This window comes from Rhincodon typus, chromosome 33 (assembly GCF_021869965.1).
Source record: "Rhincodon typus isolate 14 chromosome 33, sRhiTyp1.1, whole genome shotgun sequence".
NCBI lineage: Eukaryota > Metazoa > Chordata > Chondrichthyes > Orectolobiformes > Rhincodontidae > Rhincodon > Rhincodon typus.
In genome coordinates, this window is record NC_063364.1 from 25089749 (window position 1) to 25104000 (window position 14252).

Here is a 14252-nt window from a genome sequence, read left to right on the forward strand (position 1 = left end):
TGAAGCTGGCATAGTTTGGAAATTTATGGAGGCCTCGGAAGATTTTCTTCGTTATCGTGTTAGTTTTACCACCACATGCTATACCATACTCCCAAAGGGCAGACCACATACATTTGTGGATAGCACGTATAATTGGTCCAGACCTTACAGTTTGATCAGCCAACCATCCAGCATCACATTGATCAAATCCATCGTCGTAAGCTGCCTGCAGTTGTTCTGGTGTTGCGATGGTGGCAGTGTTATCAACACAAGCCTGCTGGGCTTTGTAGAAGTTGAGGGTGTATCTGCTGGAGATTGCACGATAATGGAAGACAATACCTGAAATCAGAAGGGAAAATGAGGGTATCAAACATCCTCTAGAATCAACTTACTGCGCTTCCGGCATATTGTAAATTATTTATTGGGAAGGTAGTGATAGCTCAGGCTCTTGCGGCTCGGTAAGTATTTTTATTGACTTGACCCGACAAATGTTATCAAAGTCTAGGTGGCTGATTATAATCAGGCCATCCCATAGATCTCACAAGACTTTGCTATTGCATTCTCCTCATTACCATTGTTGCTGCTGAATAAGTACTATTAAATCTTTCATTCAGTCAGCTTAAATACAGGCTTGGATCTTGTCTCCCATAGAGCCGTAGAAAAACAATGGCACAGAAAGGTGCCTTTCAACTCCCCAGCAGGTCCCCAGCACTTTTTCTTACTTTTGCACATCCATGTCCCAAGGGTGGACTTGAAGGATTTGTAGCACCAATTTGACTCCACCATAATCAAAATGCCCCCTATTGACAACACTGATTTGCTTTGGGTGAGGAAGGGCTGCCAAATTTGGGTATTCCGATTAGCAACCATGAAATTCAGAAGCTTCATTGAGAATCAATTTGTTTGGCATTGGAATATACCAACAAACTCTAGTGATGAAAGGAGAGGTATTTTGCTCGTAACAAACATACTATGTAAAGCTATTCCTGGCTATAATGTCAAAAATAACTTTCCAAAAAGCAGAGAAGGGAAAAAAAAAGAACTGAAATAAAGCATAATATTTACCTTTAACAACCAACTCTATGATGTCCTGGCTGTCCTCAATACCATGTGTCACTTCACAGCGGTACATTCCAGAATCACTCGACTGTAGTTTATCCAACTCCAAGGTGGCATCATTTGGGATTTCATGGTAACTTGGAAGCTTGACTCGACCTTGGTACTCTTGGCTGATCTTAACTTTTCCAGAGGTGGCAACTGCAATGAGTGTCTCTTTCCCCGCTTCGCTGATTTTCGTCCATTTGATTCTTGGGGCCAGCAAAGTTGCCAAGGGAGTGTCTGGTGAGAATGGTGTGGAGTCGATGAAGTAGCAGGGGATAGTCACAGAGCTTGCAAGAAGAGCCTTCACTGGTGACTGCATGGCAATCTTCACGCTCAGGGCTTTAGTGTCATCTGTTATACAGAAGAAAATAAGATCTCCTTACATTAGCAAATGGGCCAGACCTAATGGGAGAATCAAACATCCCAATTTTTGTTGCGTGATGAAGTTTTCAATTACTGTCAATTACAATTATAACTTTTTGATTACAATTTCAATTACAAATATTACAAGTTGCTCAGAATGACATTACATTACTGATATTGGTTGGAGGCAGTCTTCTATTTAAAATGTCACGAATCTGCAAGACCCTATCTCTGGCTCTCCGGCTAGAAAATATAGAAATCTGATGCACAACTGGACATCTAAGCACCAGTTTATTTGAATGTGAGCTGCTAACATAAAATAATCAAGGATGAAGTTTGAAACGTCTTTTGGAGAACCAGTGCTTTTGAGATCCACAAGTCTATCAGGAATCAGAGTCTTGTGGGACCTCACATTTATGATCTGAGAGTATCCATATGCTACTTAAAACTGTTGCTTCTTGTGTTTGTGTTCCAAACTGAGTTAAGACTACAAACTGATGATTCATATTAAAAGAGATCATTACTAATTTACTTTGAAAAATTCCTTACCAGAAACTTCGACTGAAATAGCCGCTGCGATCACTCGCAAGCACACAAACACTAAAAGCAGAGTGGTCATAGTTTAGCTGTAGAAGAGAAAACGGGAAAGGTGAGTTAGCACAATCATTGCAGAAGATGACTGTCAAAGGAGGGGGGTCTATGGGGAATTTTGGGAGGGTGTTTACTGGTGAGACAGCCTCTGATTGTGAATGCTGTGAAGTCTCCCTTTATCGTATGTTAACATGTAAATAGAGTTTTTTGTCATAGTAGAATGTTTTAAACATCGAACAAAGATTAAGTGTATACTGAGTACTGATACTGAGTATGAAGTGAGATTTAGGATACCAAATAGACATAGAACTATAGAACCATAGAAATAATACTATCACATAAGGGTGCCATTTGGCCCATCTTGTCCATACCGGCTCAAAGACACCCAGATGCTCTTTCTAATCCCATCTTTCTGCACGTGACTTATTCCCTGCAACCTACAGCACTTAAGGTGCGGATCCAGGTACATTTAAAAAGAGTTTAGGGTCACCCCCCAACCAGCTCTTAAGTGGCAAATCCAGACATTCGCCACCCTCTTTTAAAATATTTGTATTGAAATGAGTTTTAAGCATGTTCCTGAAGATGGAGCAAAATAACAATGTGAATTGTTTTTCAAGCTTCATAGTCATCTTCTTTATCCTGAGCTATTCAAAACATTGCCCTCTTTAGAATTAAATCATTCAGATTTGAAAATCCCTGGGTTAAGTGACAAGCTGGTATTGAGTTAACTGAGTCAATACAGTGTGGAGCTGGAGGAACACAGCAGGTCAGGAGCATCAGAGGAGCAGGAAAGTCAACGTTTCAGCTTTACACCCTTCATCAGGACCCTGCGTAGAATAAAAAACAGTAGAGGTCCTTTGCAGGTCTAGGAAAGAGACGCTCTGAGCTGCAGTAGGGCTGACTGTAGTGAGAGAAAATGCTGGCACATGGCTGTGAGCATGGAGCTGATGATCTGCAGAGAAAACTGCTTCTGGAGGCTCTGGATGTACTGTAGATAACAGTTGTCGTGGTTTGTTCCAAATTGGGATGGTCTGGTCATTGTTTGGGATCCATGCGGTATGAGCCAGTGGCATCGGCAGGTACTGAGAAAGGGGACATGGCTGTAGTAATGGGTTTGTTTCAGTATGTGGTCGAAGAGCTTCAGGGTGGACAAGATCACCAGTGGGTTGCAGTGGGAGCAAGATCCACTGAGATGCAGTGGGACAGAGTGAAGGGTGTAAACCTGAAACATTGACCTTCCTGCTCCTCTGATGCTGCCTGACCTGCTGTATTCCTCCTGCTCCACACTGCATTGACTCTGACTCCAGCATCTGCAGTTCTTGCTGTTTTTGAGTTAACTGACCACAGTCAAGGTAGAATCGATGTACTAAAACTGGTTTTTGGGATTCTGGGCTAGAGAGAGGCTTTTGTTTGCTGTTCTGATACTGGGGCTTTGATACTGGGACACTGTTCAGCTCAGATGCACCATCCTTTTTCCCCAAAATACCCTTTTGAAGCTTATGGCCAAGCATACATGTTGCATATTTTTATACATCTCAGAGCAATATAGAGATGGTTCAAGTTTCCAAGTGTGCAACAGGTTTATTACCAAGAGTTTTAAGATATCTCTGCAATCAAACATTTTGGCACTGGTGCGGATCGCTCAGCTTCTAGTGCCTTCTGCAGTGTCTGTTTGCTTTGTGTCCATATGCAAGCTTAACCACTCAAACACAGTGAGCATAGATCAGTTACCAGACTCCAATAGTCAAACACAGAACAATTGAATGCAACCATATAAATGAATAGTTATCGTCTTGACAAGTACACCAGATGGCTCCCTGTGTAGTTATATCCCCAACTATTTTGGGGTAGCAAGGAAAATAGAGTGGATATTTATCAGTTTCACTTCTCCATCTGTGAAACAAATTAACTACAGCTTTAGCTGTGAATCATTTGCGCGTAAAATGGAGATTTTAAAGAAAGATTTATAGCACTAATGTCCTGAGCAACACTTTGGGAAGGAAGACCTCAGCAGCAGATTGATGAGGAATGGTTAAGCAACTATTAAGTTAATGAACTTGACAATGTTGGCAATCAGTTATAGTGGGAAACAATTACACTGATCATTACTAACAAGCCAAATCAATGGGTATACTTAGAATTCATGGCTGGTGCTTTTGAAAGGTGACAAGCCTCCAATCAATTTTTGTCCAAAATGTTTCCACAAATTTGAAATGGGAGTTCAACGTCTTTATTGGGTGGCTCGGCTCAGCAAACTCTGGGCTGAATTTTCACAGTAATGACACATCAATCAACTTGACCACATAGACAACTGCTGAATGGTACAAGGATGATTTTAAATATTAGTACACGTTCCAGAAAAACAACTCAAAGCACGATCTATCCTGGGATAAATAGGGTAATTGCTGGTATATGGCTGTGCAGTATTTCACAGGAGATTCTTTCAGGATCCGGGAGGATGTTTGTCCCTCTAAGGTATGTCTCACTCTCTCCAAAACGTGCAGCAAAGTCTAACAATTTCCAGAAAAAAATCAATAACGCCTTTCATGGCAGGAAAACCGTCTTTCGCTTGGAACAATTCTGATCGTGGAATAGGGGAAAAAAGCAGCCTTGTTATTCCTGGAATTTGTGACTGGGGCTGCATCCCTCAAATATGTCCTCAAGTTGTCAGGTGGAAGTTGGCAACAGGTCTGATCTTGACTGGATGTCTGACCTGAGACAGGTTCACCGAATTCAAAGCTCTGAATAGTAGGGGTAGCTTAAGGTCCAAGCATTGCTTTATATTTTTGACCTATATCTTCTCACTCTTTATTCTTTCATGAGGTGTGTGTGTCACTGGTAATTTCAGCATTTGTTACCCATTCCTAACTACCCTCGAACTGAGTGGTTTCCAAGGCTATTTCAGAAGGCTGTTTAGAGTCAACCATATTGCTTTAAGTCTGGAGTCAGACATGTGCCAAACCAGATAGAGATGGCAGATTTCCTTCCCTAAAAGACATTAGTAAACCTGATGGAATTTTATGACGCTATGCTATAGTTGTCATGACGACCATCACCAAGACCAACTTTCTATTGCAGATTGTTATAACCACACTTACCATAGCAACTAGTGAATGTGATTTGAACTCATGCCCCCAGAGCATTAGCCTGGGCCTCTGGATTACCAGTTCACTTGAAATAACTGCACAGAGGCCAGTATCTTGTCACCAAGTCACCCTTTACTTACATGTGCACAGTACATGGACTCGGACCAGCTAGCTCAGTGCCAGTCCCTAGAGTGAGGAGACTGTCTGGGATTTCTATTTATATCTGTCAGCCAGGACTCCCTGATTGTCCCATGTTAGCAACCCCAATCAGGGATCTCATACTCAAAGACATCAGCCTGGCCAAACTTGTTCCAATCACTACACCAATGATATTACCACGATGCCACCAATGCTGTTAGCAACCCCAATTCCGTCAGCTTCAAATCAGCCCCACTTGTCCACAGGATGTGGAGAAAGGTGACATTCTTCAATTGCGTGTCTACACGTACCTACATACCTATATATTAAATGTCAGGAGTGCTCCCCTGTGTGAAGTGCTGTACGTTGGCAAACTGCAGCTTGTGCTTTCATTGCTCAAACTCCACTTCACAACTCAATTTCAGAGAATCATAGAATCCCTACAGTGTGGAAAAAGGCCCTTTGGCCCAACAAGTCCACACCAACCCTCAGAGCATCCCACCCAGACCTATCCCCATATAACCCATCTAATGTACAAATCCCTGAACACTACAGGCAATTTAGTATGGCCAATCCACCTAACCTGCACATCTTTGGACTGTGGGAGGAAACTGAAGCACCCGGAGGGAAGCCACGCAGACACTGGGAGAATGTACAAACTCCACACAGACAGACGCATGAGGGTGGAATTGAACCTGAGTCCCTGGCGCTGTGAGGCAGCAGTGCTAACCACTGTGCCACCATTTCACAGCCCTTTCATTCCACTTTGTCACTTGTATTGCTTTTCACAGCCTGACTGAAAGGATCTTTCAATATCATCCAGTAGGTTTCACACCTCAATCATTTCTATTGTTAAGACACTAACAGTTGTTCCTTGACTAAGCATTAAACATATTTAACCTCTGATTTTCGACCTGGTGTTCTCAACACCCCCTTTAGTTTAAACAGCCCAATAGAAAGAGCTTGGTGTCCTTCTCATTGACAAAAACTCCAAACCCAAACATTAATTGCATTTTTATCTTTTTACAAACCAAAGGATCAACTGCACACTTTCACGACTTCCTGTTTTTATTTCCACATCTACATTTCTTTTTAAGTATAGAGTTTAATCCAACATGTTAGACTGAAGCCACCTGAGTGGATACATTGAAGGTACCATTGCAAACAACAGTGTAATTATACAGAGCCTATAATATTGTAAAATATTCCAAAATTCTTGGTAGGAGCAATTATTAAAAAGAAGTTCAACACAGAACCATGCATGTATACATTAGGACAAGTGACAAAAAGCTTGGTCAAAGAGCTGGGTTTTTAAGGTAGAGAGAGAAAGAAACAATTTATAAGTAATCTATCCAAAATGTCTAATCACAGTTCCGTGCACTTAAAATGTCATTATATAATCTTTGGCTTCATAATCTAAGTTTTCAGTCTGTCTGACTCAAGTCAGAATGCCATGCTAAGACCCCACTCCCACTCCCAATGGCTCAGTATTTATGCTAGATCTCCACTTCCTCCCATGCTTTGTTGGCAGCTCTCAGTTTACGGAGCAGTAGGATTTTTACCACAATATCCCTCATCATCCTGTGATCGGGTGGAGGAAGAAATACAATCTGGCTTAGCTCCTGCTTTCAATCTTGTGCAATTACCCTGCTAGAAAATTCGCCAGGGTAATGTTAGCTTTCAGTCATTATGTAGAATGGGTGATATTGGATTAAATAGATATCGGAACAGAATGGCTGATTCTCCTACTCATTCACTTGAATAAAGAGGCAAAATTGGTCGAGATGTTGAATAGGTTGACAATCTGACATATCCATTTCCTGTGGCAGATGATCATTTCAAATTTCCACAATACTGTTAGAATCAGATTAGGTCATAGCCAGAGCTACCATAAGATATAGGAGCAGAATTAGGCCATTCTGCCCATTAAGTCTGATCCACCATTCAATCATGGCTGATATTTTCTCAACCCAATCTTTCTGCCTTCTCTCCGTAGCCCTTAATCCACCTCCCAATCAAGAACCTATCTATCTCTGACTTAAATACACTCAATGACCTGGCCTCCACAGCCTTCTGTGGTAATCCACAATTCACCACCCTCTGGGTGAAGAAATACCTCCCCACCTCAGTTCTAAAGGATCATCTGTGTGATGCTCTCCAGAAAGCAAGTCAAACTTATTTTGATAGTACTTCTGTCTCCTCCCAAAAAATGTTTCACAATGAATGAAGTACTTTTTGATGTACTGTCACAGCTGTAATGCAGGAAATGTGACAATGTTGTGCATAGCAATCTCCCACAATTAACAATGTTGACTAGGTAACTGAGGTAAGGTATCCTATTTTTCAAAACAGTGCCATCTACATCCACCTAGAAAGCCTTTCCAATCAGATGATTTCATGTGCCTTTGAAACCCAGACCTCAGCATGGGTCATCAAGCTTGAGACAAGAAGCAAACTGATTAGAATTCAGATGGGAGAGTTGGTCTATTGATATTTTGTCATCTCACAATAAACAGACAACCAGAAAACTAGAATTTTATTGATAGAATCTTACAGGAAGTTAGTAATATTGCAGTTCAAAATTGTTGTTTTGACCCTATCCTATTTCAAACTGAGTCCCATTCACTTACCACCTCTATCCTTGCTGACCTACATTGGGTCCTGGTCCAACCATGCCTCAACTTTCAAATTATCATCCTAGTTTTCAAATTCCTTCCTGGCCTTCCTCCTCCATTTCCATGTAACTTCCTCCCACCATATAATGTTGTGGAATCTCTCTGCTCCTTCAATTTTGGCCTCTTGTACATCCTTTATTTTCATCGCTCCACCAAGACCCTGGAATTCATTCCCTTAACCCCTCTATTTTTGGTATTTGGCTGAATATCTCTTTTGTCAGCTGAAACCTCCTGTGAAATGCCTTGGGATATCTTAATATAAGGTGCCAAGTAAATGTAACTATTTCTCATTGATTTACTGTGATGTCCATGCCTAGCAAATGAAAAATAACAATGACTTGTAACCACAATCTTGAGATATCATATTATGGGAAACGTTGAAACATTATTGGGTTGGTCCTTTGGGATATTTTGCCTGTTGCTAGAACAGTCTTCAGTTTGAATTGTTGTTAATCATGCACTTAATGACTTGATCAATACTCAGTAATTAGTGCCAGAGAACCAAGCTGGTGAGTATCAACTCTGGCTTCTAAATGAACTCCGAAACAACTTTAAACTCAATCATCCTGACCGACTGGCTACAAATCAGTGCAAATCTTATTATTTGCAACTATATGTATAAAAAAAATTGAAATTCCTTTTGTGGTCCTGCTCCCACTCCATTTCAAGTAAAAATGTGGTCATTAAATGCGAGTCACTCTCTCTGTTTCTGTATGTGCTGCAGGTCTGGCCTGATCAGAAGATCAGAACTAGGTTCAGTCCCAGAACCTACGCTGTCACAGTCATCTAAGCCATCTTCCACTTCATCTGGAGGTCTAAGATGGACTGTGTCGGCAGGGACACCATGTACAAAGCTCTGGATAAAGTCGGTGGGGGGGTGAAGAATGCACCCAAAGCCACCCTCATCCTGATGGCCACCTTTGTGTGTGGCTGCATTAAACTGTGTGTAGACCCTCAGTATGCAACAACCAAGTGTCACTATGTACTAAGATTCTACCTGTCCCTGGTGTTGCGAAGTATGGACCGACCTTGTTGCCATGGAAGGATCCAAGTAGTTGGACCATTATGTATCACCTGTCCTTTGTGCAGAAACTTGTAAAGAAAAACACTTTTGACCATACGTCCATCAGGAAGTGGTCAGCACGTAGCATCCTGGAGACCCTGTGGCAAAAGGAGAGGGTGGATCCTGTCCTTTGGTTCCCTGAGCAGACTGTTAAATTCCATTTGGCAGAATAACTCATCACCAGAACTTTTCAAAAAGCATCAGGACATTGCTTGGCTGGTGGTGAGAAGGGCACTACCTGGGAGATCCTTCAAGCTTTTGGGGGAGTAACGAAGACTTTTTTTGTGGTGGGGCCTCTCCAGGGAGACTCTCGCTTGCATAGTTACCATTTTACGTATCTTTGTCTCCCACAGCGACTGGTCGAGTGTCCTCGTGGTTCTTGCCTCTAACGGCAGTGGACGAGAGTAGTGTTTTTTTCAGTCTTGTTGTATGACTCATTTTTAAACTGGTTTTAAACTCCTGATCCACTGCTAATCGACCAAGAAAGGATATGATATGGCTGTTGGTCCACATGAACCATAGGTGCTACACAATAGTGGTGCCATTTCCAAATAAAGTTAGTCACGGCAGATTTATTAAATCTCCCTGAATCTGGATGGGTTGTCACCCGGATAAAAAAGAAACTGGCCTGTAAACCCACTAGTGGTGATGGCTTGCGAAAAATGCAACAGCCACATTTGATCTAAGACATCCGTCTTGATCCAAACTGACAGAATGAGGCCCATAGTTCCCTGTCCTATCCTGATACCCAGGCACAAGCCAAAGGGATCAGATATTAGGTCAGATGATGACATTTATTCTGTTGTAAAGAAGACCGTTAGGTTAGCCCCCCCTTCCAGATAATATTAAAACTCAAATCTTTTATAACAGTAAATTTAATGGTCTGGGCACTGTAATTTTAAACAATGGAGTGCTAGAGCAGAGAGGAAGAGAGAGAATGCACCCGTTATTCCTAAGGTTATTTTACCAAATCAGGACAGGAGTAGCTTAGAAGAACTCATAATACAATGTCCGTTGGATGCGTTGTACTGTAACAGGTGTCAGTCCCTTCTGTCCATGTTCTGTTCACTCCCATGTCAAGAAACAATTAGGAAAATCAGAACTAGGTGTTCAAAGTGTAGTAAGTATGGTGAATATCACACGATTGCATTTCACTATGCTGAATCCAAGAAAGACCAGGGCAATTGTGTAGTTGCAGCTTTGAAATGTTGTCTTTGTGAGATGAGTTTTAGTACTAAGATTGGCCTTGGTCAACATGAGAGGCATAGACATGCAGTTACTCAAAATCAGAAATGAATAAATAGCCTAGTTAAGGATAAAAGAGTGGGGAGAAAGGGCGGCATGTGGTCAGAAGAGGAAATTAGCTCACTATATGAGTTAGAAATAAAATTTAAGCGGAGTACACAAATAAATGTTAGCTCGTATTTTAACTAGTAAAACGCCTAAGCAAATTTCTGATAAAAGGACAACCCTTGTTAGGTTCAAGGATGTTATGATATCAGCCCCTATTGTTCCTCTGAAAATAGTTGGGGCAGAAGCTGAGGGAGAAGAGGTTCAATATCAGGAGGAAATTTCCACTAATAGTGTAAAATCTGAGGTTTATGTTCCAAAACATTGAACTAAAGATGAATTTTTAAACAGGCAGAAGAAAACTTAACACAAACACAAGTTGCTGGAAGTTCAGCAGGTCTGGCAGCATCTGTGAAGAAAAGAAAATCATAGTTAACATTTTATTAACTCTGAATTTTTCTTCACAGATGCTGCCAGACCTGCTGAGCTTCCAGCAACTTTGGTTTTTTGTTCCTGATTTACAGCATCCGCAGTTCTTTCAGATTTTATTTAGAAGAATGCTTAAGTAGGAAAGGAGATCCTGATGCAGTGTGGCAGGGTTTGCAACTTGTTAAAAGTGCTACTGAAATTTTGGCAAAATTAAAAGAAGTTAAAGGTAAAACGGTAGTACACCACAATAGTGGAGTGTACATAATAATAGGGCAAAAGAGAGGTATGCCTCTAAGAAGGCCCGCTTTAAGATGACCCAGCTATTGTACAAAACAAAGAGAAAGCAGCTTGCGAGAGAAATTATGGGGGCACCATCTAATTGTTTCTGCTCCCTGCCTAAAACGGACCTGGAACAAGTATTTCAAGAGAACATCTCGCAGCCCAACAATAAAGCTAATATGAGCTGGTTTAAGTCCAACGTAGGAGAGAATAAAGTAGATCATTTGATGGAACCCATAGGGAAGGAGGAGGTAGGTATGGACATCGAGGGAATTGACCCCAAAACAGCTGCGGAACCCGATGGTATTAAAGATATATTGTCAATCCATTTGAATGATACAACTTGTTTACCAAGACTCTTTTCCCTGTGGTTGAAAACAGGCGTCATCCCGGATATTTTGAAAAATAGGTGGACAGTTTTCATACCCAAAACCAATAATAAGGAGAGCTTTAGAGATATCAACAACTGGCGGCCAAATACCATCGGGCCGAGACAACAAGGTGCAGGGCTGGATGAACACAGCAGGCCAAGCAGCATCATAGGAGCAGATCCTGCTTCGTGTTTTTACAAAGATAACGGTAAAAAGGCTTAGCGAGGCAGTGGAGCTAAATACTAGACAAACGGGTTTCCTCACAGCAACCTCCGGATGCAATCAGAATATTACAATCCTAGATAATATTATTAGGGGAGCTAAGAGGAATCAGAAACGTTTAGCGGTTGCTTTCTATTGATTTGGCGAATGCCTTTGATTCAATTAGGCATAAACTGCTTTTTTTAAACCTTACAAAGAGTGGCTGTCCCAAAAGAAAAATTAATAACAATTTTATATACTAATAACAGCACGGTGGTTGAGGGTCATAATTATATAAAAGGTAGCTCGGGGAGTCAAGCAGGATAACTCTGTCCCTTTTTTAAAATATTGTAATGGACTCTTTAATAAGCAAAAACCGAAAGAACTGCGGACACGGTTCCTCAGAAGGGTCACCGGATCCGAAACGTTAACTGTGATTTTTTCCTTCACAGATGCTGCCAGACCTGCTTAGCTTTTCCAGCAACCTTTGTTTTTGTTCCTGTCTTTAATAAGTATGCTGCAAAATTGGGTACTTTTGTGAATTTTAATGAAGAACTTATCCATTGCTCAGCCCTCGCTTTTGCAGAAGGTCTATTAAGTGAAACTCACCCGGACAAACCTGTCCATCTTCTCTCCCACCTATCCGCTCCTCCCACCTCACTGACGAATCCCCACCACTGCCTACCTGCACTCACCTATCACCATTCTACCTACCTTCTCCAGCCCCACCCCTCCTCTATTTATTTTCGAGCTCCCTCCCCCATTTCTTTTATTTGGGGTTTTATTAAAGAGATTTTACATTTGCCTCAATTTACTACTGATGGCATTTTATATGCATGTAATAGAGATGGAGGACTTGAGATTCCTAAATTAGAAACACAGATCCCCATCGTTGTAATGAAGAAACATGAGGCCCTTGAAAAGTCAACAGAATAAAGTTATCCATGCTTCCTTCCAATTTAGTAAGGAGAGTAACATTGAATTTATAAAGCTGTTAACTAGATTGAAGGCTCTTTGAGAAATTTGGATGTCCAAAGATGTATAAATACAGACGAAACAGGTAACAAAGAGGAACAAGAAGTGGTGAGCAAGTTGAGTACTAATTATAGATCTTGGAGAGAAGTAGAATTATTGAAAGGGATAGATTTACAATGTCAAGAGCTTGGAATTAAATATTTCAAGAACGATAGGATTTCCAATGCATGCTAAAGCAGTGATTTATATTGAGATCTCCAAGTTTATTAACAACTTACTATTACGATGCAATCTCTACCCAACCAAGATGACCCTTACACATGGGAGACCCCTTTAAATAAGCAGTGTTGAAGATGTAAGGCCCTATTTGAAACGCATCCCCGTATTTCTGGTTGGTGCCTGAGTTTGAAGAACATAAGAATCAAGCGGCATAATAAAATTATGAGGAAGCTAGATCAATATGTGGGAAAATATGGTTGGACGACTTTTATAGAACTCCATCTAAGAGCTGATTAAAGGAAGTTATGGAAGCCAGACATAATCTTCCAGAAAGGTTCAATAGTAGTTGGCGTGGATATAACAATTCTGTTTGTGAAAGAAGATGGTGTGATTGAAAAGACCTGGGTTGAGAAAGTAGACAAATATAAACATTTATCTAAACAGATTATGGGGCTAGCGAAGAAAGCAACAATATCAGTTTATGGTTTTATAATGGGTGTGAGGGGTACGTGGGCAGAGATGAACAATAAACTTATGAGTCACTTAGGGATTCAGAAATTTAAATCTTTTGCCCAAGACATATCCCGATTAACAATCTCATTGACTCTCGAGATGCTGTAGATTTTTAGTGACTGTTAAAGACTACGTCTGTTTCACAAGATTTTAGTAATGTGCATAGGACACCATTTATTGTATAAATATTTACTAGATATTTTAGAATTGACACAATATTGTTAAATTTTAGATTATATTTGTTTGTTATAGTTTTAGACAGTTCAAAGTTTTTAGTATAATACTGGAATTTTAATAGTTAAGTTTAAAAATATTTTATTAAACAAAGTTTATATGGTTTTAGGTGCACTGGTAATGTGGTAGGTAATGGGTGAAAATTTAAAAATTCACAAAAACACAACATATGATGTATATTAAGGGTATATTAACTAACCGAACAGTCAGACAGCTCTAGTTCCATCTTCCTTCGCTTGGTGAGCTGCTATGTCCTGTTGTAATTTTCCCCGTCTCTTAAACATCTAGCTGAGGTCAGCTAAATAGAAGTGACTTGAGAAATTGTCGATTAGTCACATAAAAACTCGGAATAGGCACTATTTTATAGAGGTTCGGTAAGGCCCAGTCTCTATGCACAACTGCACGTTGCCTTTGAAGCGGCTATGGGATGTAGAGACTGTCATGCATCTCCTTCTGGAATGTGCCTCTGCAAAGGACGTCTGGAGAAAGATGCAGTGGTTTTTGTTGGTGTTTGTCCTGAACAGACCCATGACACAGGACTCTCTGCTCCACGGTCTGTTCCTGAGACACATACCGACACAAATGTCGACAGTGCCTGGAGGACCATCAACTTGGTGAAAGACTTTGATCTGCCCAAAACTTGTTGGTCGTCCAGAGGCAAGGAGTTAACCCCAACTGAGTGTTGCAGACTGGCACATTCCAAAGTCCAGGATTACGTGCTGAGGGGTGACTAAGCTTGGGGCAG

General features: G+C 40.9%; 1 protein-coding gene across 1 annotated transcript in view; it reads right to left on the reverse strand.

Annotated features, from left to right (window-relative positions):
* LOC109911566 (aggrecan core protein-like) overlaps window positions 1–2062 on the reverse strand; it is a 56259-nt gene extending 54197 nt beyond the window's left edge. The window contains exons 1-3 of the mRNA XM_048615951.1: window positions 1993–2062; window positions 1045–1431; window positions 144–318 (exon numbers count right to left, since the gene is read on the reverse strand). Of these exons, the coding sequence (XP_048471908.1) occupies window positions 144–318; window positions 1045–1431; window positions 1993–2062 (632 nt within the window). The remainder of the gene's footprint in view (window positions 1–143; window positions 319–1044; window positions 1432–1992) is intronic.
* Window positions 2063–14252: the final 12190 nt, after the last annotated feature.